The sequence below is a fragment of the Urocitellus parryii genome, chromosome 3 (assembly GCF_045843805.1).
Source record: "Urocitellus parryii isolate mUroPar1 chromosome 3, mUroPar1.hap1, whole genome shotgun sequence".
NCBI classification, from domain to species: Eukaryota; Metazoa; Chordata; class Mammalia; order Rodentia; family Sciuridae; genus Urocitellus; species Urocitellus parryii.
Genome location: NC_135533.1, coordinates 206,024,751 through 206,051,766, shown reverse-complemented (window position 1 = coordinate 206,051,766; position 27,016 = coordinate 206,024,751). Strand labels below are relative to the sequence as shown.

Genomic DNA, 27,016 nt, shown 5'->3' with positions numbered 1-27,016 from the left:
AAGGAGGGAAATTAGCCCAACACTAAGCCTCTCCCAGTAAATCCTTTTCCAGGAACAATGCACCCTGAGGGAATGAGACAGACTCTGAATGATGGGCCCTAAATTTTGGTCTTCTCCTATTGTCAATTAGCCCAGAATTCCCCCACAGTAAAGAACAAACATCTGGGGAACAATGAATCCCAGAGGAAGAAGAAAAGCAATGGGTGAGATTTGGGATTTGAGTTTTCATCACTAGGGATCAGAGCTCCTATCTCCTCCCTGTAGAAATGAGTTTCAAACTTTTTATACCTGCCTTGCTGAGTTGAACCTGCACAACTAGTTCCCTGAATGTCCCATCCGCATGTCAGCAGTTTCCAACGATTAAACCATCCTCATTGTACCCGATAAAATTCAATTCTAACCAGAAATGAGCCCCTTGGGTGCCTGAGTGATTGAGTCCGGGAATAAACACACAGCTTCGCAGAACCTATGGAGTCTGCATTGCTCATTTTGCGATTATGCTGCCTATGGTGTCTGACCCTTTTCTCCCTGGGAAATTGAATAAAACTTTGCTTTGCACTTAGACTCTGTAAAATCTTTCACACCCCACAAATGGGGCGCCATTTAACTAAATCTAACACTTATTAAGCAAGCTTTTCTGAACTGTCTTTCCTCTTGGTCTGTGATCTTTGACCCACCCTCAGCCTGAGCAAGGCTGACTTCAGAGGGAAACTGGATAGAGTGTCTAGGGTCTAAGGTCACCACCCCCTGCTCCATTCCTGTCCCACCCTGTTTCTACTCCTGTTTGCTCCTCCCTACAAAAGCAGAAATTCTTGAAGAACCCAGCCTAATTCCATTTTAAGATTGGGAGTGAAAGGAAAGTGACCATGACTCTCGGAGCAAGAGATCTTTATTGTGGTGGTGTCTGATCAATGAGAAAAGGAGAAAGAGAGAGAGCGGGGAAGGAAAGAAGAGAGAGAGGGAGACAGCAAAGCGAGAGAGAGGTGGTCTTACATCCCTTTTGCTGTGTGTTTAAATCTAACAATGTCTCTAGTTCAGCAAGCTGCTCTGTTGGCATACGGGGATTGGGTCACAGAGTACTTGCCAAGGATGTCATCTTCTGCCTTCAGACAGACCAGGCAGGGGCCATTATGGTTGGGGGTTGAGTGTTCAGCCTTGAGGCAAACAAGCGATAAGGAACCAGATGGGTGGGGGTGCAGTGTTCAGCCCACTCTGCAGCTAACATTTATTCAGCCTGTCTTGCAGCTCACAAGGAGCCATCTCACAAGGTCATGAAAAAGTTCATTTCTGTTTTACTGTAAAATATAAGATTTCTATTTGGCCTGACCATATTTTGATGTTTAAACTAGTTTGGAATTCCTGCCCGTGCTTTGAACTCACCCATGCCAGGCTCTCCCCAACCAAATAACAACCCTCCCTGAAAACTCAGTGGCTCCTCATTAATTCTGATGTTGGAATCTGAATTTACTCCCTACCTTGAAATGTTAAGGAGTGTAGATCATTAATCTGCTATCTGCCCTTGCATTGCGCTTGCCAGAACCCTGTTAGCTCTAAGTTCCCAAGACACCCGCCTTTGTAACTAATTGTGCTATAATAAAAACCCTGCTCTTATGCCAGACTGGCTTTTGGGTGAGGCAGCTGATCAGCCTCTTTATTTTGGTTTAAAGTTCTTTGTCTGATCATGGAGATCCCTGCAGGTCCAGGGGTTGGGGCTTCCCCTTGTTATGGACCAGGCTATATGGGCAATGACCAAACAGACTCCATTTTACCCTGAGACTCCATATCATGTAAGAAATGCTTCTGCCATGGGAAAGCCCCACCTCGGTACCCATTAACAGTTACCTAGCACAGCATACATGGCAATGAAAAATGACAATTCTTATACAATGCAAAATTGTTCTCTCTTTGGGTCCCATGTTTCTTGGGCAATGACTGTCTAGACGTTAGCAACCATTCTCTAACTTGTACCCAACTAGGGTCATTTTGACCCACTTCCCTTCATCTTGCTTTCTGCTATGCCAACCTGGAAAGTCCCATGGGAAATATCAGTGTACCCACTGCATTGTCTCGCTAACTGCCCAGTTCAGCTTCTGTACCTGCTTGCTCACAGCTATGTCAACCCTGATGTGGGTTTTGCAGTTTTTGCCTTTAAATATCCTAAAATGCTCAGGCCGGTGACTGTTCCTTGCAGAGACAGTTAGGGGTCCTGCCTGGAGCAGTCACCAGCCTAACGGCTATAAGACTCTTCAATTTGGACAAAACTGGGACTTGGTGTGTTTTCTGAGCGACCTGCCCCACAACACCCTACTGCCATACGCCTTCCAAATAAAGTCAAGTCCCACCTCAAACAGCATTTCGTTTATTTAAAACGATGACTAGAAAAAAAAAATCAGAGGACGGTAACAGTCATGTTAGGAAGGCTCACGGGATGTGGAAGGTCCACACGCCCATCTCCTTTGCAAACAGTTTGGCAAAGTAGGAAATGCAGGCGCCCTGGGCTGGGGGCTGGGGGCAGGTCGTAGAGTTTGGACGAAGCTTACCTTGAACCTGCAAGATCAAAGGAAAACCAACCACCCCTCAAGAGAAAGGCGGGCTGGGGACCCCCACAGGTCCAAGCTCCGCAGAGTCGCGGTCCCACGGACCCTTCCGCCGGCGCCCAGCCTGGGGAGACACGGGGCAGAGCAGCCCAGAGGAGGCTGCAGGACCCGCCTGCAACGCGACCCGGCGCCGCGACCCGCCTGCCCGCCCCGCAGCACCCGGCGAGCGGGAGCCAAGCGGCTCCGGCGGAGGACTCTGGCTGCAGCCCCAGGGCTGCCACCAGGAGGCTGGGTCTCGCCACAGTCGGTTTCACGTGGAACTGCATTTTCCTCCCTTAGCAGCCTCAAGGTGGTCCTGAGCTTGGGCTCACTGGCCTGAGCCCTTTGTCCCACACCCCACTCCAGGTGACTGACCATCTCAATCTGGTCAGCACTCTCACCATCTCCTGACTCCTGCAGTGTCCAGGTGTCTTCCCTGTGGCTTCCGACGGAAGTGGAGGTCAAGGAGCAATCGGAGGTGAACCACCAGGGGCTCAGCAATGAGCAGGGATCCCGCAGGTGGCAGCGCCAGACAGCACCACCTTTGCACCGCTTCCGAGCTGGGGCAGCCGCAGACTGGCGCTGCTGCTGGAACTCTCCCAGCAGCCTGAGGCAGCGTCTGATTGGCTATGGCGCAGGGCCCGCCCCCCTGGAGCCTGAGTGACAGAAGGGATCGCCTATCTGTCTCGGTAATGGCAGGATTCCAGCCCGAGCACTTTACAGCCCAGATTCCCTCCCCTGGGGGACGTTTGCCTTTGAGGACTTCCTCCTAGTGGTCACCTGTTTCTTCCTCCTGTTAAAGGGGACCGCTAAGCCTGTGAGCATAACTGAAAGAACCAACGAGGCTCCTGTCGGAGAAAAATGCCCCTTTATGGAGGAACAGCTCTGCATATTTACAGAGCCAGGGGTGGTTTGACAGTTATGACAGTTTAACGGTTAACCGGCTTGACAGTTGGCACAGGGTGCTTTGCGACTGGTGAGTTAGGATCATGTGAGTCAGCAGGGCTCACCATTGGACGTCTCTTCTGGGGGTGGGGAAGTTAGTCTTTGGAGCAGGTGACTCCCCAAAATAACTATGGGTTAATTTAGAAGCCAAGTCAAAGGATCCCATTCTGCCCAGAGCCTCACCCTGCTCCCCCCCCCCTTCCTGCAAGAGCCCACTTACACAGAAGCTGGCACCCCCACCCACCTGCACCCTAATCATAATGCTCACAGACCTTCACCTACTTTCTGAGTATGTACGGGGGCTGCCAGTTCTGACAACTTGGTGGCAATATGTTTGCTCCTCCTGCCCCCTCCCCTTGGTGGTCCTGTTAGGGAGAGTCGCCTCTGAACCTAATTCAAACAAGAGAGAGCTTTATTTACCTGGCCAGGGACTGTCTCCCACCCTTGGAGACTGATGCTCTGTGGGAGAACAGTAAATTTCCTGGCTCGTGTCTTGGGAATTTAAGGATGAAAAAAAAAAAAACACAATCCAGGGGCTTTTCTCAGCATCACGCAAGTGAGGAAGTTACAGAGCTTTAAAAAAAAAAAAAAAAAGGCATTTAGCTTAATCGCATCTCCAGTCCCAACAAGTGTTAGACAACTGTATCCTGAGTTTTAGCTGAGCGCGGGTGATAATCTATTTTTTTTTTTAAAGAGAGAGTGAGAGAGGGAGAGAGAGAGAGTTTTAATATTTATTATTTATCGGCAGACACAACATCTTTGTTGGTATGTGGTGCTGAGGATCGAACCCGGGCCGCACGAATGCCAGGCGAGCGCGCTACCGCTTGAGCCACATCCCCAGCCCAATAATCTATTTTAAAGTCATGTAGACCCATAAATGTACTCAAACCCACGGTGTAGCTCACCAGGACCACCACTGTATCCTGAGTTGATTGCATTCTGTGGGGTACAAAGTACAGCAAAACAGCTTTCATTTCAGTTTCTCAGAAACAGCTCTTGTAACAGTTTCTAGAGAAGGCAGCAAAATGGAGTCTTAGGCACCTCTGTGACAGTTGTTGCTTTATAATTGTCTTATCTCACCAAAATCTTATATCTGTGATCCATATTTTTTTTACTAATCTATAACCTCTAACTCAGACTCTTACTGATTTTATTGATTACTTTACACCACAACAGTTCTTGAGGTTTTGAAGCTTACTCTCCACCTGCAATCGCAAAGGCTAAACGCCCCCCTCCCCCATGCATAACCTAGATTCTGACTTAAAGTTGACTCGAAAGAAATCTGCTGCTTTCTCTCTTCGCAGAGGCAGCCCGTCAGATTCCTGACAATAGACGTGCTTCTGCTTGGCCTTGGTGTGTCCAAGGGATCAGTCCTGAGTCCAGTTGCCTTTCAGATCACTGTTAGGTCGGTGGCAGCCCGAGTGGAAAAGAAACATCAATCAGGCGCCAACAGAAAGGCCTATCAATCAGCGGGATCTCCTGACTAAGGCCTGTCAATCATCAGGACCCCCTGGCCAATCCTGGAGTTCAGCCAAGCCCCCCCCACACACACACACACCAACTCCAGCAGGACAAGGGACTCCAAAAACACCTTTTCCTGTCCCAAGCCCTTCCCTTCCTGCTGTAAGCCCCATAAAAGTCCAGTCCCGTGGAGCTTCCACCCAGTGTCTCCTCAGACCCTTCTCCTGTCCACTCGGTCGCCTGGGAGTGGCCTTTTCAAATCTGCCTCCTTTGGTCGCTGCCCGCCTGGCCTGATCTTACAATCACAATCAGGAATTCCAGACTCAAGTGACCCCTGGAGACACAGCACGAACGCAGGAAAGGAGAGGTGCCTGGGGCAGGCCCGGCTTCCTGCTGGATGGCTCCCTGGTGAAGAGGAAAGTGTAGGGGAAGAACCCGAGGAAGCAAAGAGGGAGGGAGGATGTGTGCTCATGCACACAAAGTGTTAAGTTTTGCTGTGCTTAGTTAAACAATGGGGTTCTGTGAGAACTATGAACTCTTTGAACTGTGTCCTTGTTGCTGTCTTAAGAAGGTAAAAGAATGTTCTGCCAAGTTTAAAATCTATAATGATATATATGTGTGTGTGCGTGTGTGTGTGTGCGCGCTTGCCAGGAAATAACTAACTACAAGTCAGATAATAAGAAGTACGAGCACTGTGACCATGAACAAAGTTATTCTGAGAATGTTTCTCCATGCTTGAAAAGATTAAGCTGCCGAGAGGATGTGTTTCTTTTTTGCTGTATAAAAGAAGAAGGGAAAAAATAAAGAGGTGCTCATTTGTACTGGGTGTGTGTGTGTGTGTGTGTCTGTGTGTGTCTTTCGGCATCTCTGCTGTAACAGGAACTACAGTGGATTCTGACATGAGAGGGGGGCTCAATAGTCACAGGTTTATTTGGGACAAAACTGAAGCCAGAATTAGACAGGCAGCAGGTATAGATAGGTAAATGGAGTCAGGTCAGATCAAGGAGGACAATTTGAGCCTGGGAAGTTGGAGACTTGCCCTTAAGGGATTGAAATGCCTTCAGAGTTCTTCCTCCACCCTATCAAGATAACCTGCCCCCACTCCAACCTGTTGCTAAGGTAACCTGTTCCAGGAATCGCCTCTCCCTACTGGGGGTTATAAAGTTGCTAAAGAATGTGTCCTGGCTGCTCCATCCTGCCCTCGCCCTTCCCCTGTCCTCCTGCTTCTCACCTTTCAGCCATCCCACTGAGCATCTCCTGGGGTATACAGGAAGGAGAAAAATAAGGGGAAGAGAGAACAGAGGAAGCCTAGGATTATAAAAAGGCAAAACACCCCTCACTTGTTGGAATACCAGATACCAGCTATGGCCCCCTTCTCCCTCCGGGGAAAAGTCCATGCTGCTTACCCCTTTCTAAATAAACCCTGCTTTATATATTTCCTTCTCTAATGTTACACTTCAACACGTGAGGGAGAGCACTCACCAGCAACCACCAGTATCAAAAACTGTGTGTGGGGGGGGTCCCAATGAGACTGAAGCCTGCCTTCTGACTCATAGCCGTTGCTAGGGAGTTGTCAGGAAAGGGTTCTTGTGATTGTCACATCATTATTTGTGATGTCACTGTTCATATCAAACGAGGTGTTTCTCATCATTTTAGTACCAAATAACAATTCCACTGTCTGGGGTTTATTTAGGTCAGGCTGACCGTGGTTGTGGGTCAGAATACCTGTGAGATGACTATTGTTCCAAGATGGAGGATATGTTTCAAAAACGGCATTGCCCAAACCAAGTTCTCCCTATCAGAAGGGACACCTAAGGATTTAACTCTGGAAGTTCGTCATTTCCTGGAGTCCCTCCTCAGTGTGGAAACTCTCTCAACACCTTACTATTCACCAGAGGGACACTAAGAGTAAAAGAAATTGAAGTTAAAGTGTAAAAGTTAAAGTGTAAAAGACCGGGCATTGTAAAGTTTCCAAGCTGCAGGGCCTGAGTTAAAAAGTGAAGGACCAGGTATTGTTAAATTCCTCTGTTAGGACAATACCTGAACTGCCCAGTAAATATTCCTCCTGATCCTCTGGCTGTTTAATAACTAAGGGCTCTGAGTAGCCCGGCTGTAGGCACCCAGGCCCCAAAACCAATAAGTTTGAATGTGTACCCCGCTTAGAAATGACCAATCACCCCTGCCCAGCCTGTTCCCGCCAATGAATGTACTAATCAAGTCTAAGAATTATTGTTTGATTTCCCCGCAGTGTATGGTGATTTGTTAAAGGAGACTATGATGTGTATGCAAAGCCCCCGCCCTCCCCAAAAAGTGTACTTAAGCATTGTTCAACCCCTGCTCTGGGCTCTGGGCTGCTCTCCTTTCTTGAGTGGGCACGGAGCCCCAGCATGCTGTTCAATAAATCCCCTTCTGCCAATTGCACGAGTGGTCTCTTGGTGGTCTCTTTCTCCGACGCTTCGCCGGACCCTTACACTCCCACATGGATTTACTTTAAGGTTCTTGCCAAATAAATTGTGAAATGTGAAAGAAAAGTGACCACAACACTCGGAGCAACCAAAAGATCTTTATTGTAGCAGTGCAACAAAGAGAAAGGAAAGAAGGAGAGAGAGAGAAAAGAGAAGAGAAGAAGAGGGAGAGAGCAAGAGCAAGAGACAGAGAGTGTGTGCCAAGAAAGATAAAGAGCAAGACAGAGAGAGCAAGAGAGGGGGGTGCCTGGCAGGAGGGAGGTTTTATAGCCCAAAGCTAATGGGGCCTCTGGGTCTGCAAGCTGCCTTGTTGGCCCAAGGGGGGGTTAAGTGTTCAGCCTTGAGCGGGGTTGAATGTTCAGACTTGAGACAAACAGGTGATAAAGGACCAGATAGAGGGGGGTTTGAGTGTGTGGGCTATCTTGCAGCCAACATCTGTTCAGCCTGCCCTGCAGACAACACAGTTCTGCCTGCTCTGCACCCAACCAAATGTGTGAACCCTTTCTCCAGGAGACTTTCATCATATAATCAGCATCTCTAGGCATGCCAAAACAAAATCACTGTTCAGGAAAGTCGGGACAACCAGTAACCACTCCAAAAAGACTAGAAGCCCCAATTACATCTGCATGAGGCTCTGCAGCTTCTCACTGGCAACACTCCTTCTGCAGGTGTTCTGAGCAGCTTATCAGCCACCTGTGGAGGGCAGCTGCCCAGGAAGCACCAAGGGGAACTTCATTCCCCTCCCTTAGCAGGCTCAAGAGGGTCCTCAGCTTGGACTGGGGGGAGGGGACCCTGGGGGGGAGGGGCCTCCTCCCTTTGTTTCCCTGCCCCACTATTTATTCACCTGCTTCACACTAACATCCATGAGTTAGAGATGCTGCATTGAGACAAAGATGCTGAATCCAAATATTTCAATTGAAAACAACAAAAAATTACCTGCTGTACCTCTCAGTTTACTTGTAAAGTGAATAGAGAAACCTGAGGATATTTCATGTGGTTTTAAAAATTTGCAAATAATCATTGCATCGAGAATGCAAAGATTGGGGCTGGGGATGTGGCTCAAGCGGTAGTGCGCTCGCCTGGCATGCGTGCGACCCGGGTTCGATCCTCAGCACCACATACCAACAAAGATGTTGTGTCCGCCGAGAACTGAAAAATAAATATTAAAAATTCTCTCTCTCCTCTCTCACTCTCTCTTTAAAAAAAAAAATTAAAAAAGAGAATACAAAGATTTCAGCAAATTAGTCACTTTCTATACCAGTTCACATAAATGATCAAATGTGAACTCTTTTTTCCACTGCTTCTGCAGTCCCTAACATTCCAAGCTGATGGTTGTCACCGGGGACTCTGTGACAAAATGGCCCCAAGTTGACTACCCCTCAGACACATCCTCTGATTTGAATTATCTTTTTGAAATGTCTAAGGGGATAAGTGGTGATATTTTTTTTTTTTAAGAGAGAGTGAGGGGAGGGAGAGAGAGAGAGAGAGAGAGAATTTTTTAATATTTATTTTTTAGTTATTGGCGGACACAACATCTTTGTTGGTATGTGGTGCTGAGGATCCAACCCGGGCCACGAGCATGCCAGACGGGCGCGCTACCACTTGAGCCACATCCCCAGCCCCAAGTGGTGGTATTTTGGATGAGTACCAAGGACATCTTCTTCACTGCTCTTCTCTGTAACCTGTCATATCACCTCCTCATTGAAGTCACACATCAGATGTTACAGGTCATGGATTAGTCCAGAGATTGTAACCCAAGAGCTTTAATCTCTGGAATGATAAATTGTCTTCTAAATTCTAGTGAGATATTTGGCGACCCCTAAGTAGCTTCAGGATGGCGAATGGTCAGGTCACCAGAAAGACCAAGGCATGCTTAAAGGGTAGACAAATTTTTAATTATTTTGATTTATAATTGATGGGAACGTTGAAATGTTGAGCCACACCCTCGGGACCTCAGGAAGGAAAAAGGGATGAGTCATGAGTGAATCCTCAAGGGCTGATGAACTAATCCATCATGTAAAAATACCAGAAACCTACCAAGAGCCCCTAAATGTGGTGTGTGAACTTCTGGGTAGGTGGACACACAGAGGTGCTGGAAGCTTGGGACCTCTGGGTGGGACCTGGAAGATTCCTAATCCCCTAACTCCATAGCTTGCCCTACATCTCTTCTATTTGGCTCTTCCTGGGTTGTATCCTTTATCATAAACTAGTAATACTAAGAACTTTCCTGAACCCTGTGAGTCCTTTTAGCAAATTAGCAATCATGAAGGAACAGGGAGAGTGTGGGAACTTGACGCCATAGCCAATCTTGGCAGAAATGCGGGTACTTTTGAATCCCGAATTTTTCACTTGCATCTGACATAAGGGTTGGCTTGGGGGACTCAGCCCTTAAACCTGTGGAGTCAGGTAGTGTCAGAATCCAGTGGAATCTTAAAAATGGCTAAGAAGAACCAGGAATATGTTTACTATCATGAGTCTGAAAAATGCGTACGTTTAATTTTAATTTTTTTTAAGTTGTAGTTGGACACAATGCCTTTATTTTATTTATTTATTCATTTTTTTAAAATATTTATTTTTTAGTTCTCGGCAGACACAACATCTTTGTTGGTATGTGGTGCTGAGGATCCAACCCGGGCCGCACGCATGCCAGGCGAGCGCGCTACCGCTGAGCCGCATCTCCAGCCCTATTTATTTATTTTTATGTGGTGCTGAGGATCAAACCCGGGGCCTCGAACATGCTAGGCGAGCACTTTACTGCTGAGCCACAACCCCAGCCCTAATTTTAATTTTTTATTTTAAGAGTCTCTGCGAAAGAGTCCAATGGAGATAAACTTCCTATTTTTCTGTTGCCCTGTTTTACTTGGCCACTGGTCAGGAAGATACCAGCACTCTAGGTGCTTGACACCCCCTTACTAGTTTTTCACAAACTCGTATCCAGTATAGTAGTTTGTAGAAATGTGCAAACAAGGCCTCTGGCCTTGAGCTGGGTTTCACAGAGATGTCTACATTTTTAAGATAAGTTACAAATGGGCTCCATTTGGGGAGAAGAAGCTCTCCCCTTCTCAGGTGTTGTCCTTGAAGAGTTAACTTGCCCAGAACAGAGAAAGAAAAAGCTGCTTTTCTGTGAACTTCTGCCGACTGTGAACTTCTGGGCCCCTCCCCTTACATGCTGGGCATAAAACTCTGAAACTCCCTGAACTCGGGGTTCAGGGGATTGATTGATGACAGCAAAAGCTGTGCCCTCTGAGCCTGGCTGCAGCCAAATAAAACTGTTTCCTGCTATCTTCGGTGCCTTGCCTCGTTTGTCCCTACAACAGTAGCCTTTTATTAAAAAAAAAAAAAAAAAAATTAGCCAAGAGAAAGACAAAGTAATTTTTGTTAAGTTTCTTTAAAAAAAAAAAGAATTTCTTTTTTTTTAATCATTATTTTAAGAGAGAGAGAGAATTTTAATATTTATTTTTTAGTTTTCGGTGGACACAACATCTTTGTTTGTACATGGTGCTGAGGATCGAACCCAGGCCGCACGCATGCCAGGCGAGTGCGATACTGCTTGAGCCACATCCCCAGCCTGAATTTCTTTTTTTTTTTTTAATATTTATTTATTTTTGTTGTAGTTGGATACAATACCTTTATTTTAATATGGTGCTGAGGATCGAACCCAGGGCCTCGCACGTGCTATGTGATCACCCTACCACTGAGCCACAACCCAAACCCCTGTTAAGTTTCTTTCCAACTGTGGTTTCTGGGGAGCATTACATGTATAATAATTTGCATCAGGCATTTCATATTTCTTAGACTTATAGAATTATTTCACATGGGGAGTTTTCACAAGACAGTGTTTGTTAACACTGAAAAAATTTTCACATATTTCTCACATTTACAGGGTTTGGATAAGCTGTGCATTTTTTACATGTTGTAAGTTGCGGGCCAATGGAAGATTTACCCACATTTGTTTAAATTGTTTAAATGTGGTACTGGGGATGTGGCTCAAGCGGAAGCGTGCTCGCCTGGCATGCGTGCAGCCCGGGTTCGATTCTCAGCACCACATACCAACAAAGATGTTGTGTCCGCCGATAACTAAAAAATAAAATATTAAAATTTAAAAAAAAAAATTGTTTAAATGTGTTCTTGCATCACTTCAAGTTCAACTTGGAGAATGAGAAGCTTTCCCATGTTGATAATATTTTTTTTTTAAAGAGAGAGTGAGAGAGAGAAAGAAAGAGAGAATTTTTTAATATTTATTTATTTTTTTTAGTTATCGGCGGACACAACATCTTTGTTGGTATGTGGTGCTGAGGATCGAACCTGGGCCGCACGCATGCCAGGCGAGCGCGCTACCGCTTGAGCCACATCCCCAGCCCCCCATGTTGATAATATTGTAGGCTTTCTTTCTCTGGTCTTCTCACATGGGCCAGTTGTGTGAAAAAAATGTCCCACGTTCTATATACAGAATTTGTTCCAGTAAAAGTCTTTAATGCTTGGGTAGTACCATATTTATTTTTTCATGTACTTCTAACCGAAATGACTGAATACATAAGCATGTCCCACTCCTAAGGCTATTCTCCACTGTGAGTCCTTTCATGTTTATACAAGGCGCTGGAGCGCCTGAAGGCTAGCCCACATTGCTTACATTTGTTAAGTCCGTCCATCTCCACTGTTCTGTGTAAGAGCATGTGTTTTCGAAGGCTGTCGAAACAGACAAATGTTTTCCCACATTCCTGACAGTCATAAGGCTTCTTCTGCTCACCATGGGTTCTCATGTGACTTCGAAAGTAAGTAAGACAACTGAAGCCTTTCCCACACTGCTCACATTTATAAGGCTTCTTCCCTGTGTGAGTGGTTTCATGGTTTCGAAAGGAAGAAGCGTATTTAAAGGTTTTTCCACACTCTTTACATTCATAAGGTTGCTCTCCATTGTGAGTGAGTTCATGGATTCGAAGAGAACTAGGATAAAAAAAACCTTGATCGCACACCTTGCATTTGTAATTCCACTCTCCACTGTGAGTTGCCATGTGCCTTCGAACTGAGTGGGAATAAGTGAACATTCTGCCACACTTCTTACACTCGTAGGGTTTCTCTCCAGTGTGAGTTCGTTCATGTATTCGAAGGTGACTGGGATGCCGGAAGGTCTTATCACATCGCTTACATTTATAGGGCTTCTCTCCACTGCGAATCCTTTTATGCTTTTGAAGGGAACTGGAATTCAGTAAGTTTTTCCCACATTGCTTGGGTTCATACATTTCCTCTCTCATGTGACTTGCTTTATGATTTCGAAGGAAACTGGGATAAGGAAACCCTTGGCCACCTGTGTGTCTTTCAGCCTGATGGGGACTAGTGAACTTTCTCCCACACTGCTCATGTTGGTAGGGTTTCTCTCTAGTGTGTATCCTTTCATGTTTTCGAAGGTAACTGGGCAGCCTAAAGGCCTTATCACACACTTGGCATTCATAGGGTTTGTCTCTGTATGTCTCATACTCAAACGGTCTGCGTCTGGACCTCTTCAATGATGAATGACCAATGGCCACTCCTCCAGCCACATGGCTTCCACTTGGTTTGGGTCTAGGAATTTTCTTGGCCACAATATGATCTGGAATCTGGCTGAAGGTTTTTCCTTCTTTATGCTCACGGAGTCTCTCTGCCGCTTGACTTCTATAAAATATGAGAATCACATCATTAAGGGTTTGCTTATACACAGTTTTACATCTATTGACATATTCAATGTATACTGTAAAATTTAAAAGTGTAGGCTTTATATCCAGCTCGAATTTTTTTTTTAGAGAGAGAGAGAGAGAGAGAGAGAGAATTTTGATATTTATTTTTTAATTTTTGGCAGGCACATCTTTGTTGGTATGTGGTGCTGAGGATCGAACCCGGGCCGCACGCATGCCAGGCGAGCGCACTACCACTTGAGCCACATCCCCAGCCCATCCAGCTCGAATTTTTCAAACTTGAACTCAATGCTCTGTAACACAGCTAGATCAGAACTATTATCAAAACAGCAATATTTGTATGAAGCATTCTAATACTGTTCCAAAGTGACTTATTTTGCAAACTGTAAGAATATATTACATGTGAATATATATTTTTAGAGGAAAATTTCTAAGTAAACTTGAAATTAGGCTCTTAATTTTTTCCTTCACTTGTTTTTTTTTATATTTATTTTTTAGTTTTAGATGGACACAATGTCTTTATTTTTATATGGTGCTGAGGATGGAACTCAGTGCCTCACGCATGCCAGGCGAGCACTTGAGTCACATCCCGAGCCCTTCCTTCACTTGTTTTTAAGATTTTCTGACAATCTAAGATCCTCTTCAGAGAACCTACTATCAAATATATATTACCTTAGATTTCTCTTTGGATTTTTGTACTGATCTTCCATGTTCTGATGTTCCCATTTTTTCCCTAAAACATAGATCCAGACAAGCAAGATTATACATTGACTGTTATATTGTGCTCATTGTACACCCCAGCCATGCTTGACTGATTCACCACAATGTAATCTTACCATATTTTATTTTATTTTCAATTTTTTTTCAGTTGTAGGTAGATACAATATCTTTAATTATTTATTTATATGTGGTGCTGAGGATCAAACCCATTGCATCACCCGTGCTAGACAAGTGCTCTACCACTGAGCCACAACCCCAGCCTCATCTTTTTTTAATTTGTTATATGTGACAGCAGAATGCACTACAATTCATATTACACATATAGGCCACAGTTTTTCATATCTCTGGTTGTACACAAAGTAGAGTCACAGCATTCATGTCTTCATACATGTACTTAGGGTAATGATGTCCATCTCATTCCACCACCTTTCCTACCCCGCCGGCTCCCTCCCTTCCCTTTGCCCTATCTAGAGTGCATCTACTCTTACCATATTTTTAATCACTGGACAGCATCCATGATCAAGAAACTCGTCTTCAAATTAAAAAATTTTTTACCTACAAAGGACCAGTTCTTGAGGGTTTCCTGCATCACATCTCTGTAGAGTTTCTTCTGGGAAGGATCCAGCAAAGCCCACTCCTCCTGGGTGAAGTTCACAGCCACATCCTCAAAGGTCAGTAGGTCCTGAAACATCCCACATGTTTCCAAAAGGAAGGATGAGACTCACAGAGCGGTGATCTGTGCTCAGTTCATAAGACGGTGACAGGCTGCATCAGACTCCACTCACCCATTCTCTGACTTCTTAACCAGACTCTTCCTCTGTGTCTGTGCATGCATTCTCCCCCAACGCGACTAAGACAGAACTATGTAGTACAGTCTCACCCAAATAGGAAGAATAGGCCTCTGGTCAGTGAGTATATGCATAACATGCAGCTGGAATCACCCCTAGTGTCTCCTCACTGGGGCCCAGGTTCCCAACAAACGAACCCTTGGGACACACTCAAAATCATACACAGACTGCAGCGGTGTCCAAAAGCAGATTTATGTAAGCAGAACAATGAATCGGCTAAGATGAAGACAAGTCAGTGGAAATTATGCAGCTGAGAAAGAGAAAAATAAGAATGAAATTAATTGTGTCTTGCAGGAATTGTTTAAAATTCTTCACTGAAAAGGAAAATGGTTCAAGTTATGAACAGGGATCACCTAAAGAAAAGAATGTGAGAAAAAAGAAAAATGGGGTACCACAAAATATCTACTTTCCTTATTCTTATCTGATCTAATAGATGGATACTTGTGCAGAATGATAATATTGAGTGGTTGTAGGTACTGGGATATCAGGTGAATGGCAGTAATTGATTATATGGGACAGGAAGGAGGAATTGGGACCATACTCATGTGTCATGAAACAGTGGAGTGTTATTTGAAAGTGGATTTAGATTAATTGTAAAGGCATACTTCAAATTCTAGGGAAACTCCTTAAAAGTTTTAGATGACATATAATAAATTGCTAATAGAACAAAGAAAATGGATCATATAGGGGCTGGGGTTATAGATAGTGGTAGAGCGCTTACCTAGCACATGCGAGGCACTGGTTTTGAACCTCAGCACTACATTAAAATAAATAAAATGAAGGTATTATGTCCATCTACAACTAAAAATATTTCTTTAAAAAATGGAGTCATATAAAAAGCTCAATTAAAATGAGAGGGCAGAGCTGGGCATGGTGGCACACACCTACAATCCCAGCGGTTCGGAGGCTGAGACAGGAGGATCATAGGTTCAAAGCCAGCCTCAGCAATGGCAAGGCACTAAGCAACTCAGTGAGACCCTGTCTCTATATAAAATACAAACAGGGCTGGGGATGTGGCTCAGTGGTTGAGTGCCTCTGAGTTCAATCTCTAGTACCCCCCATCAAAAACATGAGAAGACAGAGAAAGAAAAGCTTTTTAAAAAAGGACAACAAAAATATTAAAGTTGTCAGTATGACAATTTGATTATGTCAATGATTCAATTTAAATGGGAATTATGTAAATACACCTATTCAAAGACAGAGTAAAGTACAGGTGGTGGCACACACCTGTAATCCCAGTGGCTGGGAGGCTAAGATAGGAAGATCATGAGTTCAAAGCCAGCCTCCACAAAAGCGAGGCACTAAACAACTCAGTGAGACCCTGTTTCTAAATAAAATACAAAATAAGGGCTGGGGGTGCGGCTCAGTGGTGGATTTCCCTGATTTCAATCCCTGGTGGAAAGAAAAAAAGGAAGGAAGGAAGGAAGGAAGGAAGGAAGGAAGGAAAGAAGGAAGGGAGGGAGGGAGGGAGGGAGGGAGGGAGATTGATTTTTTAAAAAGACCCAAAGTTCTTTTATCTATAAGAAAAACTATGCTGCAAATAAAGGAGAGAAGGGAGGGGAGATGTCAATAAAAGGATTCCAAATTTCAGATGTATAGGAGGCATGAACTCAAGAGATCCTTGTCCAACATGGTGACCACTGTTAATAACAATGCATTCTGCTCTGCAAAGTTACTCTGGGGTTCATTTTTTTTTTAAGTTGGACACAATATCTTTATTTATTTATTTTTATGTGGTGCTGTGGATCAAACCCAGGGCCTCGCACATGCTAGACAAGCGCTCTACAGCTGAGCCACAACCCCGGCCCATGGGGTTCAATTTTAAGTGTTATTATCACATACACTCTCACACACACACCACACACACACACAGGTATGTGAAGTAATGCATCTAGTAATTAGTTCTCTTTACCCATTCCATGATGTATACATATATAAAACATCACCTTCTAAATTGTAGGTATATTTGACGACCAATCTCTGCAGCTTGAACCTGCCACTAAGGCACTCCTGATTTTTGGCTCTATCGGGGACGCCCCTTTTGCCAATAAATCAGTTTCCTCTTTCTCTCTTATACTATCTTTGTGTCTCCTTTCCTCTCCCCTGTACTACTTTGTGTCCTCTTCTCTCCTCCTTATACTACCTTTGCGACATGGTTAATGTGTCCTCTCTGCTGGTCGACTCTCCCCTACAATGCCTCTTGGATAACCTCAAAACCCTCTCCTTGACACCAGACATCAAACCCAAAAAATTGATCAAATACAGCACCCAGGCCTGGCCCACTTATCCCTTAGACAACCAAAGCAGATGGCCGTCCTTTTGGGTCCCGGGATCCCTCCATTCTAAGGGAGCTCTACAATTACTGTGGGCATTCGAAAAAATGGGTAAAAAGCTGCTATATCAAAGCTTTCTTCTTGCTTGTGCTCTCTGCACCTCTTGCAGACCTCTGCAAATTCTTCTAGCTTGCAAACCAACACCCACAACCACTGATCCCCAACTCTCTCCTCCGGACTCCTCCACTTCTTTTGACCCTGCTGAGGAACCTCCACTCTATCACCCGGCTCAAAGAGGTCCTCACCCTCAGCCTTCTGCCCCAGCCCCTTTGCTGTCACCGCCACCTGAACAACCTGCTCTCTCCCCTCCAATTACTAGATCAAAAACCGACACCACCGCCCTTCCTCAGATCCTTGCCCCCTTGCTGAGGTAGCAGGTACTGAAGGAATCCCTCCACCCACTCACTCCTCTCTTCTCCTGTCAGTGCCCACACCAGGTCCCACCAGGTCCTCTTACCAGCTAACCCAAAGCTCAAACGAGCTGAGGAGAGCCCTCAGACCCCTATCCAAGATCTGGTGAAAATGGCCTTTAAAGTTGCTCTGTCATCACTGAAAACAGGTTACTAACAATCGTCCCTTACAGGCTTTTTGGGATACTCACTCCCATCCTCCCCTCTGCTCTACCTGTTCTACTGCTCAAGTTTTCCTTGCTAGGGAAAATCCCAAACCCCTTTCCCATTATTCTTTCACAACTCCTTCCTCATTCTCAGATCCACAGCTGCTCTCAGCCCCGCCTTCCCATCTTCCCCTCCTTACCCAGGCCCACAGAAAAGTCTTAACTGACCTTCTCCAGAATCTTCACCATGGCTGATTTTAGGACTTTCAGCAAAAGAGTCCCTACAAAAAAGTTTAATGTAGATAAACTTCCTATTTTCCTGTTGCCCTGTTTTACTTGGTCACTGGCTGGAAAAATCAGCACTTCAGGCACTGGACACCCCTTACTAGTTTTTCACAAAATATGTAAACAAGGCCTCTGGCCTTGAGCTGGGGCTTCACAGACAAGGCTACATTTCTAAGATAAGGAGGTTGCCAACTGGGCTCCATGATAACAGCTGGGGGGGGGGGGAGAAAGGGAAGAAAACGCTCTCCCCCTCACAGGTGTCCTTGAAGGGTTAACTTGCCCAGAACAGAGGAAAAAAAAAACTTTTTTTTTTTGTGAACTTCCTCAGACTGTAAACTTCTGAGCCCCTCCCCTCACATGCTGGGTGCAAAATTCTGAAACTACCTAAACTCGGGGTTCAGGGGATTAATTGATTACAGCAGAAGCTGTGCCCTCTGAATCTGGCTGCAACCAAATAAGACTATTTCCCTATCTTTGGTGCTATCTTAGGTGCCTTGCTTTGTCCGTCACTACAACAGTATAATTCTATGTAGTTAAACATTGTTTATGTTTTCATGAAATGTTCAACAGATGTGATTAATTGTGTACTGCAAATAACAAAATATCTCTTATTAAAATGAAATAATTTGCCTAAATTCAGAAATTTACAAGGATTGTTTCAAAATGTGAATAAAGAAGGGGTTAACAGATGGGAAAGAGAAATTAGAAAGTTTTAGGTATGGATTTAAAAGAAGGAAAATGTGTTTCTGGATAAGAGAGTCTATTAAGTAAATAAGAGGGTTTAAGCAAATGATAAAGAAGGTCTGTGTAAGTTGATTATATATGTAAGTTTTTTGAGCAAGTAATCTTGAAGGAATTAAGCATTATAACAACTATGGTTAAACAACAACTGTTATTTTACAATATTGTAATATGTTATTTCTTTAAGAGCTAAACTTGATTAATATAAAAACATCAATAGGAATTGTGGTACTATTACTATTCTTTGTATATTAAATGTGTTCATATTTTCCAGGTATATAAGTCATTAAGATAGAAGCTTTTAAAAAAAATTATATCAAGCTGATGTTCTCCAAAAGGTTACATGGTAATTTTAGGCTTATAAAAATAACATATTGGAAATTTATTTATATCATTTAATGTTCTATAACTGGACCTGTTATCAATAAGATTAATATAAAGTTCTATAAACTGGGGTACAATTTAAATGTAATATCATATTGTGTTAGCAAGTATTCATGTGACATCAAGCAACAATATATGTAAACTTTATAAAATGATATTTAAAAAACAAAGATCAGCTTCAATACAGTAGATGGGGTAGAGAGAGAAGATGGGAGGGGAGGGGAGGGGGATAGTAGAGGATAGGAAAGGTAGCAGAATACAACAGTTACTAATAGGGCATTATGTAAAAATGTGGATGTGTAACAGATGTGATTCTGCAATCTGTATTTGGGGTAAAAATGGGAGTTCATAACCAACTTGAATCTAATGTATGAAACATGATATGTCAAGAGCTTTGTAATGTTTTGAACAACCAATAAAAAAAAAAAAAGATCAGCTTCAATATTAGAACACTTTTTTTTTAAAGAGAGAGTGAGAGAGGAGAGAGAGAGAGAGAGAGAGAGAGAGAATTTTTAATATTTATTTTTTAGTTCTCGGCGGACACAACATCTTTGTTGGTATGTGGTGCTGAGGATCGAACCCGGGCCGCACGCATGCCAGGCGAGCGCGCTACCGCTTGAGCCACATCCCCAGCCCAATACTAGAACACTTTACCTAAGATTTATAAAGAGCCCCGCCCTACCAGAGATAAGGGTCTGCCTCCCATCTTACTACATGTCAGAATGACTCCAAAGTAGGCCAGACTTCAGCTAAAGCCCAGTACCCTTAATTTAAGGTGAAACTGACTTTGCTGGATGTTTAAGATCAAGATTAAAGTTAAGTTAAAATAGCCAAGAAAACCAATATTTGGCTCTGGCCCTCTGAGTCAGTCTGAATCCAGGGAACAGGGAACTTCTCTAAAGAGCTTTGCAACTCTGGGCCACATAACCTCCTGATCAGGGAGATTACTGAGACCACTGGAGAATTAAAAGCCAATCAGTGCACATGCTGTGAATAGGAGGGTCATTGGAGACAGGAGACATCCCTGATGCTTCCAAGGGAAGCCACATGGTCAAGCAAGACCTGGACCCATCCTAGCGCAAACGGCACTGGCAGAACTAGGAAGCTGCTCTCAAGTTCCCCCACGAGCGAACCCTATGGGAACTCGGCTGACTCTTAACAATAGAGAGAAATAAAGTCAATTTTGACCAACTTGATCTTAGACACCTACCAAAAACAGTTAAGCCAAAAAGTCATTCCTAGGAATAATGAAAGACAAGAACAGCTAGAAAAGAGGAGACAGCAACTAGGCCAACAGGATCCATGGGGAATGTTCAGTCAAGTAAGGCCTTGGCTCTTCCCCCTCACAGGACCCCTATTAGTCAGTCCTCTTTATCTTTCTCCTAATAAGACCATGTCTATTAAATTGCCTACAGAAGTTCCTTCAAGATCAGATACACAAACTCACCAGTCAGTCAATCACTACCAGCCCTGATGCCCAAGATGGAGACCTGCGACTCATGACCAACTCCTCTGGCTCCAGATCCTCTGTGCCCATCTAAAACCCTCTCTAACCCCTTTGTCCAGTTTTCACAACCCCTCTTTCACTTCCTAGGAATGAGAACTACTCTCCAGCAGGTCCACTCTGCTTATTCTGTCTGCTCTACAGTATCCCCACAAGGAAGCATCAAACCTAAACTCCCCACACCTCAGATGAGGAGCCACCACCCAGGCAAAGACTGGTAGATCAACTTCACTCATGTGCCTAGGCACAAAAGCTTCGCTACCTACTTACTTTGGTTGATAGTTTTTCAGGTTGGATAGAAGCCTTCCCTACATCCAGGGAAATTGCTGACACTGTCACCTCCATCCTCATCCAGCAGATCATTCCCAGGTTCGAACTTCCCGCCTCCGTCCAGTCAGACAACAGTGCGGCCTTCACTTCTCAGGTTGTTCAACCAGTCTCCAAAGGCCTCAACATCACTTGGAGGCTCCACATCTCCTACCAACCCCAATCCTTGGGTAAGGTTGAGAGGCCTAACGGCATTCTCAAGGATCATCTCACTAAACATGCTATTGAACTCAGGCTCTTCTGGCCCAATCTCTTGCCACTGGCCCTCACCTGAATTCAGGCAGCCCCAAGAGCTCCCTCAGGCCTTAGCCCCTTTGAGCTACTCTCTGGGTGCCCTTTCTTAATCAACCAAAGCTTTCCAATCTCTCCTCCTCCCCTTGTGTCCTACCTCCTAATCTCACACTTCTATGCAAACTCCTAAGGGAACATGCAGACCAGTGCCTTCCTGTTCCATTCATTGCCTCCATCCCAGCACAACCACCAACTGAATTGGACCCTCTTCAACTGGATGACTCAGTCTTACTTCAAGAATGATGGACAGGACCCCATAGACTCAGAATTACTACTCCAATGGTGACCAAGATTTTGGGCCACTCCCCCTGTTACCATGTCTTCCACCTTAAAAAGGCACCTGTTCCAAATGTCCAGTCCTGGACTTCCACCATACCTACCAAACTCAAAATTTTTTGCCAACTCTCTTCTTCTTTTACTAATCATTAATCTCTCTCAAGTTTCTATCCCAACCACAGATGGTGCTTTAACATCCAAGTGACTTGACACCAGGATGACACCACCCACTCTCAATTTATGGATCAAGGCGATTGCCCTTCCACTGGCTGCAATTGGGCTGTCACCCTTAACATTACTGGGTTCAACCAAGCCACCTCCAATACTTCCTAGAGTCCCTGCTACAGGACCAGTGGCTGATACCAAGAATCTCCTCCATCCAGGACTGGTTTGATGCCATTGAGGACTTGTGGCTTCAAGGAACCTTTAGGGACTTTGTCTCTGCCAAAATAACTGTCTATAGCCACTGGATGTTATTTCTAACTGCCTTGGTATTCCCAGACCTGTCCCCCAAACATTCCTCCAATTTCCTTCCTAGGTCCCACCATTAAGCAGGAAATAGCCAGAGGATTTTATGCTGCCCCCCTGTCACAGGCCAAACTATGTTACCTGCAGGGCAGGCTGAACAAATGTTAGCTGCAGGATAGCCCACACACTCAAACCCCCCTCTGTCTGGTCCTTTTATCACCTGTTTGCTTGCCGCAGTCTTGGCTGGGCACAAAATCACGAGCCACTCACACCTTGTAGATTCAAACAGCAATTCTTTATTCCCGAACTCACACCGGCCCTGTACAAACACGTTCTGGGGAAATCCAAGTTCTGCTGCCCAATTCACGTCCCAAATACTTTCTCAATTCCAAGAGAACTCAAGGGGAACTCAGGCAGCAGGATATGCCCTATTCCCAGCAGGAATAACCTTAAACCGGGACCTGCCTTAAACCCGGATTGTTCTAAACCGGGAACGCCCTAAACCCAAGGAGCGGGGGATACTTCCTAAAACCTGCAGGATACACCCTAAACCTGGATCCACCCTGGTCCTTGTGCAGGGTCACCTTTCTCAAACACACATGCAATGTCACAGCGAATTTCCAAGGCAAGTCCAGGTATGCTGGCAAGGAAATTTCGATGAGTCATTCCTACTTGGCAATGGCCCTCAGCATTTGCTCAAGTTTGAACACTCAACCCCCACTCAAGGCTGAACATTTAACCCCCCTTGTGCCAACAAGGCAGCTTGCAGACCCAGAGGCCCCATTAGATTTGGGCTATAAAAACTCCCTCCTGCAGGGCCCCTGCTGAGGGCCATTGCCAAATAGGAATGAGGCATAGAAATTTCCTTGCCAGCGTACCCCATGTTAAATGGACTTGCCTTGGAATTTTGCTGTTGACATTGCATGTAAGGTGACCTTGCTCAAGGACCAGGGCGGATCCAGGTTTAGAGCTGATCAGGTTTGAGGAAATCCCGCTCCTTGAGTTTAGGGCGTTCCCGGTTTAAGACAATATGGGTTTTAGGGAAGTTGGAGGTGGAAGATTATTGCTGCTGGGAATAGGGCGTTCCTGCTGCTTGAGTTCCCGTGAGATTCAAAAAGTATTTGGAAAAAAGCCTCGTGGAGTAGGTCAATGGGGCAGAGGGAGAACGGAGATTTCCCCTGAACGTGTGTGGAGGCCGGTGTGAGTTCGGGAATAAAGAATTGCTGTTTGAATCTACAAAGTTGTGAGTGGCTTGTGATCTTGTGCCCAGCCAAGACACTGGCAGGCCCCTCTCTCTCTTGCTCTGTCTCTCTTGCTCTTGCTCTCTCTTACTTCTCTCTCTCTCTCTCTCTTTTCCTTTGTTGCACTGCTGCAATAAACATCTCTTGTTTGCTCCAAGTGTTGTGGTCATTTTCCTTTCACCCTGCCCTTACCCCTGGCAACTGCTGCCCATAAGCAGACCGGTACCCGACGTGCTTCCTCCCTCCAACAGACCACCGGGTGAGACCCGTCCTTATGTGAATAAGGGACTGAAATTATGCACTTCTGATTGGCTTATTAAATTCAAAGCTCAGAGACCTTGACTGGCTCACGCCCAGATTAGCACACCCCCTCCCCATCAATCACCACTGCGAGCCAGTACAGAAACCTAGAAAACCGAGGCGAACAGACACGGTACCCTCCGCGGGCCCCTTTACCCCAGGGCGCCTTTCCCGGCTTTACGTACATCTTACTACCCCACCCCCCACCCCCAGGAGCTCATTCTTTGAATTTGCAAAGGCAAAGAACCCACCCGCCTGTACAACTCGGTCTTAAAACCGGGTCGTTCCTTCTCGTGGGCCTCTACTCCCACCCTCGCCACGCACAGCAACCGCCTCACTGAGGTCGGTTTTCCTAGTTTGGGGGGAGAATTCTTCACGGATTCGAAACCCGCTTCCCAAACACCGAGAAGAATCAAGGCCATCAGGTCCCTCCGCGGAGGAAGGAGGGACAGGACTCGGTTCTGCGGGGCATGAACCGCGCGCGCGAGCTGGGAGCCTGCCTGGCGCCGCCCTCTCCGCGCAGTCCCGGGAGGCGCGGGGATGCGCGCGCCCAACTGCCCAGAGCGGGTCCCCGGGTCAGAGGACCCACAGGACAGGACGCCATCCCGGCTGCCTGACCCGCGGCAGTAGGCGCGGGACTGCGGAGCTGCCGTGGGAGGCTGGGTCCCCTTCCCGTGGGCTCCGCACTCACCATTTTCAGGCTTCTGGGAGCTCCAGGTGAGCTCGCTGAGACAGACCCAGCCACAGGGGACGGAACCCCTCCAGACCTCCCTGGAAGAGGGAGCTTAGAGCGCCATAGACCCGGAAAGGAGCACTGGGCGGCGCCAAGCGTGCTCCCCACGCCCCACTTCTGGTGGGATGCCTCCCAGAGGCCAGCCTCCACTCCCTGATTGGCTGGAGGCCCACGGCCCACCTCCTCAGCCTGAGGATATGAAAAATAACAACCCCCAAGAAAAAGGGGAGTAAGTGTTATGCTCAAATTGAGGACCCCCAAAAGACCATCAGAGACCAAGATCGATGTAAGCAGCAAAGAGGTGTTTTATTGCAAGCTAGCTCGGCCCTCCGCGGGCACACACAGCAGCTGGTGACCCTGAGAGGCCCAGCCCAGGGTTTGCAGCAGTTTTATACACTCTTTGGGGAAGTCAGGGACTTCGCATACATCATAGCATCGCTTAGCAAATCATCACAGACCGCGGGAAAATCATAAAACAACTCTAAAACGTGATTAGCACATTCACTGGCGGGAACAAGTTGGGTAGGGGTGATTGGTTAATACAAGAGGGGGATTTGTTTGAAGTGATTGGTTTAACCTATGAGGGGTGTTTGTGCTGAACTACATGGTTTCCCAACACCATAAACTACTGGGAGGGTCATCTGGCATCCAGGTATTTCCCTGTCTCATGCTGATTGATGGCTGCTAGGGGGTTGCTATGGATCCCCACCTAGCCTGACTGAGTCTGGGACACCTGGTGCAGAAGATCTCTCCTGTTATTTGTAGATAAACAATTTAGCAGGGTGGGAATGTGCCTAGGAGTGCTCTGTGGGTCTTTCCAAGGACAAAGGTGATGTCCCTTCCTTGGACAAGCTGTGCTCTGAGGTAGAGGCTGGTTTTTCAAGGTGTTTCTCAACTCAGTGACACCTGTCTCTAAATAAAATACAAAATAGGGCTGGGATGTGGCTCAGTGGCCAAGTGCCCCTGAGTTCAATCTCCAGTATCCCCCCAAAAAGGAACTTAGATATGAAAACCAGTAGTCTGTGCTGGAGCATCAAGAAGAACCTGGACACCAGGTAACTAAGCAAAAGAAGGACTGGAGGGTTTGGTTTTGTTTTTTACTGTTCATTGAGGCATAATTGATACATAAAGAGCCACACATTTGTTTGTTTTGTACTGGGAATTGAACCCAGGGGTGTTTTACCACTAAGCTACATCCCCAGCCCTTTTTTATTTTTCATTCTGAGATAGGGGAGCTGCACATTTAAAAATATTTTTTTAGGGGCTGGGGATGTGGCTCAAGCGGTAGCGTGCTCTCCTGGCATGCGTGCGGCCCGGGTTCGATTCTCAGCACCACATACCAACAAAGATGTTGTGTCCGCCGAGAACTGAAAAATAAATATTAAAAAAAGTTCTCTCTCTCTCTCTCTCTCTCTCTCTCTCTCTCCCTCTCTCTCGCTCACTCTATCTTTAAAAAATATATTTTTTTAGTTGTCAATAAACCTTTATGTGGTGCTAAAATGGTGAAGGCGCGTTCCTGCACCTGCTGTCTGACAGGTCACTGAAAGGAAAGTGACCACAACACTTGGAGCAAACAAGAGATCTTTATTGCAGCAGTGCAACAAAGGAGAAAAGAGAGAGAGAGAGAGAGAGAGAGAGAGAGAGAGAGAGAGAGGAGAAAGAGAGAGCAAGAGCAAGAGAGAGAGAGCAAGAGAGAGAGGGGCTCTGCAGGAGGGAGTTTTTATAGCCTAAATCTAGTGGGGCCTCTAGGTCTGCAAGCTGCCTTGTTGGCCCAAGGGGGGTGGTTAAGTGTTCAGCCTTGAGCGGAGTTGAATGTTCAGACTTGAGGCAAACAGGTGATAAAGGACCAGACAGAAGTGGGTTTGAGTGTGTGGGCTATCCTGCAGCTAACAGTTGTTCAGCCTGCCCTGCAGATAACATAGTTCAGCCTGCCCTGCACCTAACAGTCACAGCGTGGGGGATGCTGCAGCAGGGCCACACTGCCGCAGTCTGGCTGGGCACAAGATCACGAGCCATTCACAGCTTTGTAGATTCAAACAGCAATTCTTTATTCCCGAACTCACACCGGCCCTGTACAAACACGTTCTGGGGAAATCCAAGTTCTGCCGCCCAATTCACGTCCCAAATACTTTTTGAATTCCACGAGAACTCAACGGGGAACTCAGGCAGCAGGATATGCCCTATTCCCAGCAGGAATAACCTTAAACCTGGACCTGCCTTAACCCAGATTGTCTTAAACCTGGAACACCCTAAACCCAAGGAGTGGGATACTTCCTAAAACCTGCAGGATACACCCTAAACCTGGATCCACCCTGGTCCTTGAGCAGGGTCACCTTTCTCAAACACACATGCAATGTCACAGCGAATGTCCAAGGCAAGTCCATTTCCACGAGTCCTTCCTCTAAGCAACATGGGGTACACTGGCAAGGAAATTTCGATGCGTCATTCCTACTTGGCAATGGCCCTCAGCACCACACCATCTATAAACAGGAACTATTAGGAATGTTAAGTGTTTTGTTTATGATCCTCATGATATGGATAACAGGGCATACATCAACCAATAATAGAAGTATGTATTGCCTGAGATTGCAGGAAAAGTCCCAGAATGAGATGAAGGATGCAATTGAGACATGCCATGAGGTGCATTTCGGTATCTCTCAGGATACACACAATGGTGTTATTCCTCAAGCTTAAACAACAGAAATATTTATCCCACGGTTAACAATTTACACTATCCCCCCCCCAACCCCATCCGAAAGCCACAACCTTACAACAGCCCAGCTACAGAAAAACAATTGCTGTGCCCACAGTACCAGGACCACCGTGTAGCTTATGGTACCCCTCGAGGACAAGAGGCTGATAAAAATACATTCCCCAACCAATAGACTCTCCT

General features: G+C 45.7%; 2 protein-coding genes across 2 annotated transcripts in view; both read right to left on the bottom strand.

Annotated features, from left to right (window-relative positions):
- Positions 1 to 3,130, bottom strand: part of LOC113183492 (uncharacterized) — a 37,229-nt gene extending 34,099 nt beyond the window's left edge. The window contains exon 1 of the mRNA XM_077796351.1: positions 2,978 to 3,130. Coding sequence (XP_077652477.1) covers positions 2,978 to 2,980 — 3 coding nt within the window. The 5' untranslated portion in view covers positions 2,981 to 3,130. The remainder of the gene's footprint in view (positions 1 to 2,977) is intronic.
- Positions 3,131 to 11,753: 8,623 nt separating this feature from the next.
- LOC113183659 (uncharacterized) lies at positions 11,754 to 24,180 on the bottom strand. Its single transcript, XM_026390033.2, has 4 exons — positions 24,082 to 24,180; positions 14,392 to 14,518; positions 13,789 to 13,849; positions 11,754 to 13,096 (listed from the first exon to the last, which is right to left on the bottom strand). The coding sequence occupies exons 1-4, from the start codon at positions 24,082 to 24,084 to the stop codon at positions 12,004 to 12,006; spliced, it is 1,284 nt and encodes a 427-aa protein (XP_026245818.1). The 5' UTR covers positions 24,085 to 24,180; the 3' UTR covers positions 11,754 to 12,003.
- Between the last annotated feature and the right edge of the window lie 2,836 nt (positions 24,181 to 27,016).

Coding starts and splice junctions, on each gene's coding strand:
- LOC113183659 (XM_026390033.2), bottom strand. Junction 13,850..14,391: donor CAAGAACTGGTCCTTTGTAG/GTAAAAAATTTT, acceptor TCTATGTTTTAG/GGAAAAAATGGGAACATCAG. Junction 13,097..13,788: donor AATCCAAAGAGAAATCTAAG/GTAATATATATT, acceptor CATATTTTATAG/AAGTCAAGCGGCAGAGAGAC.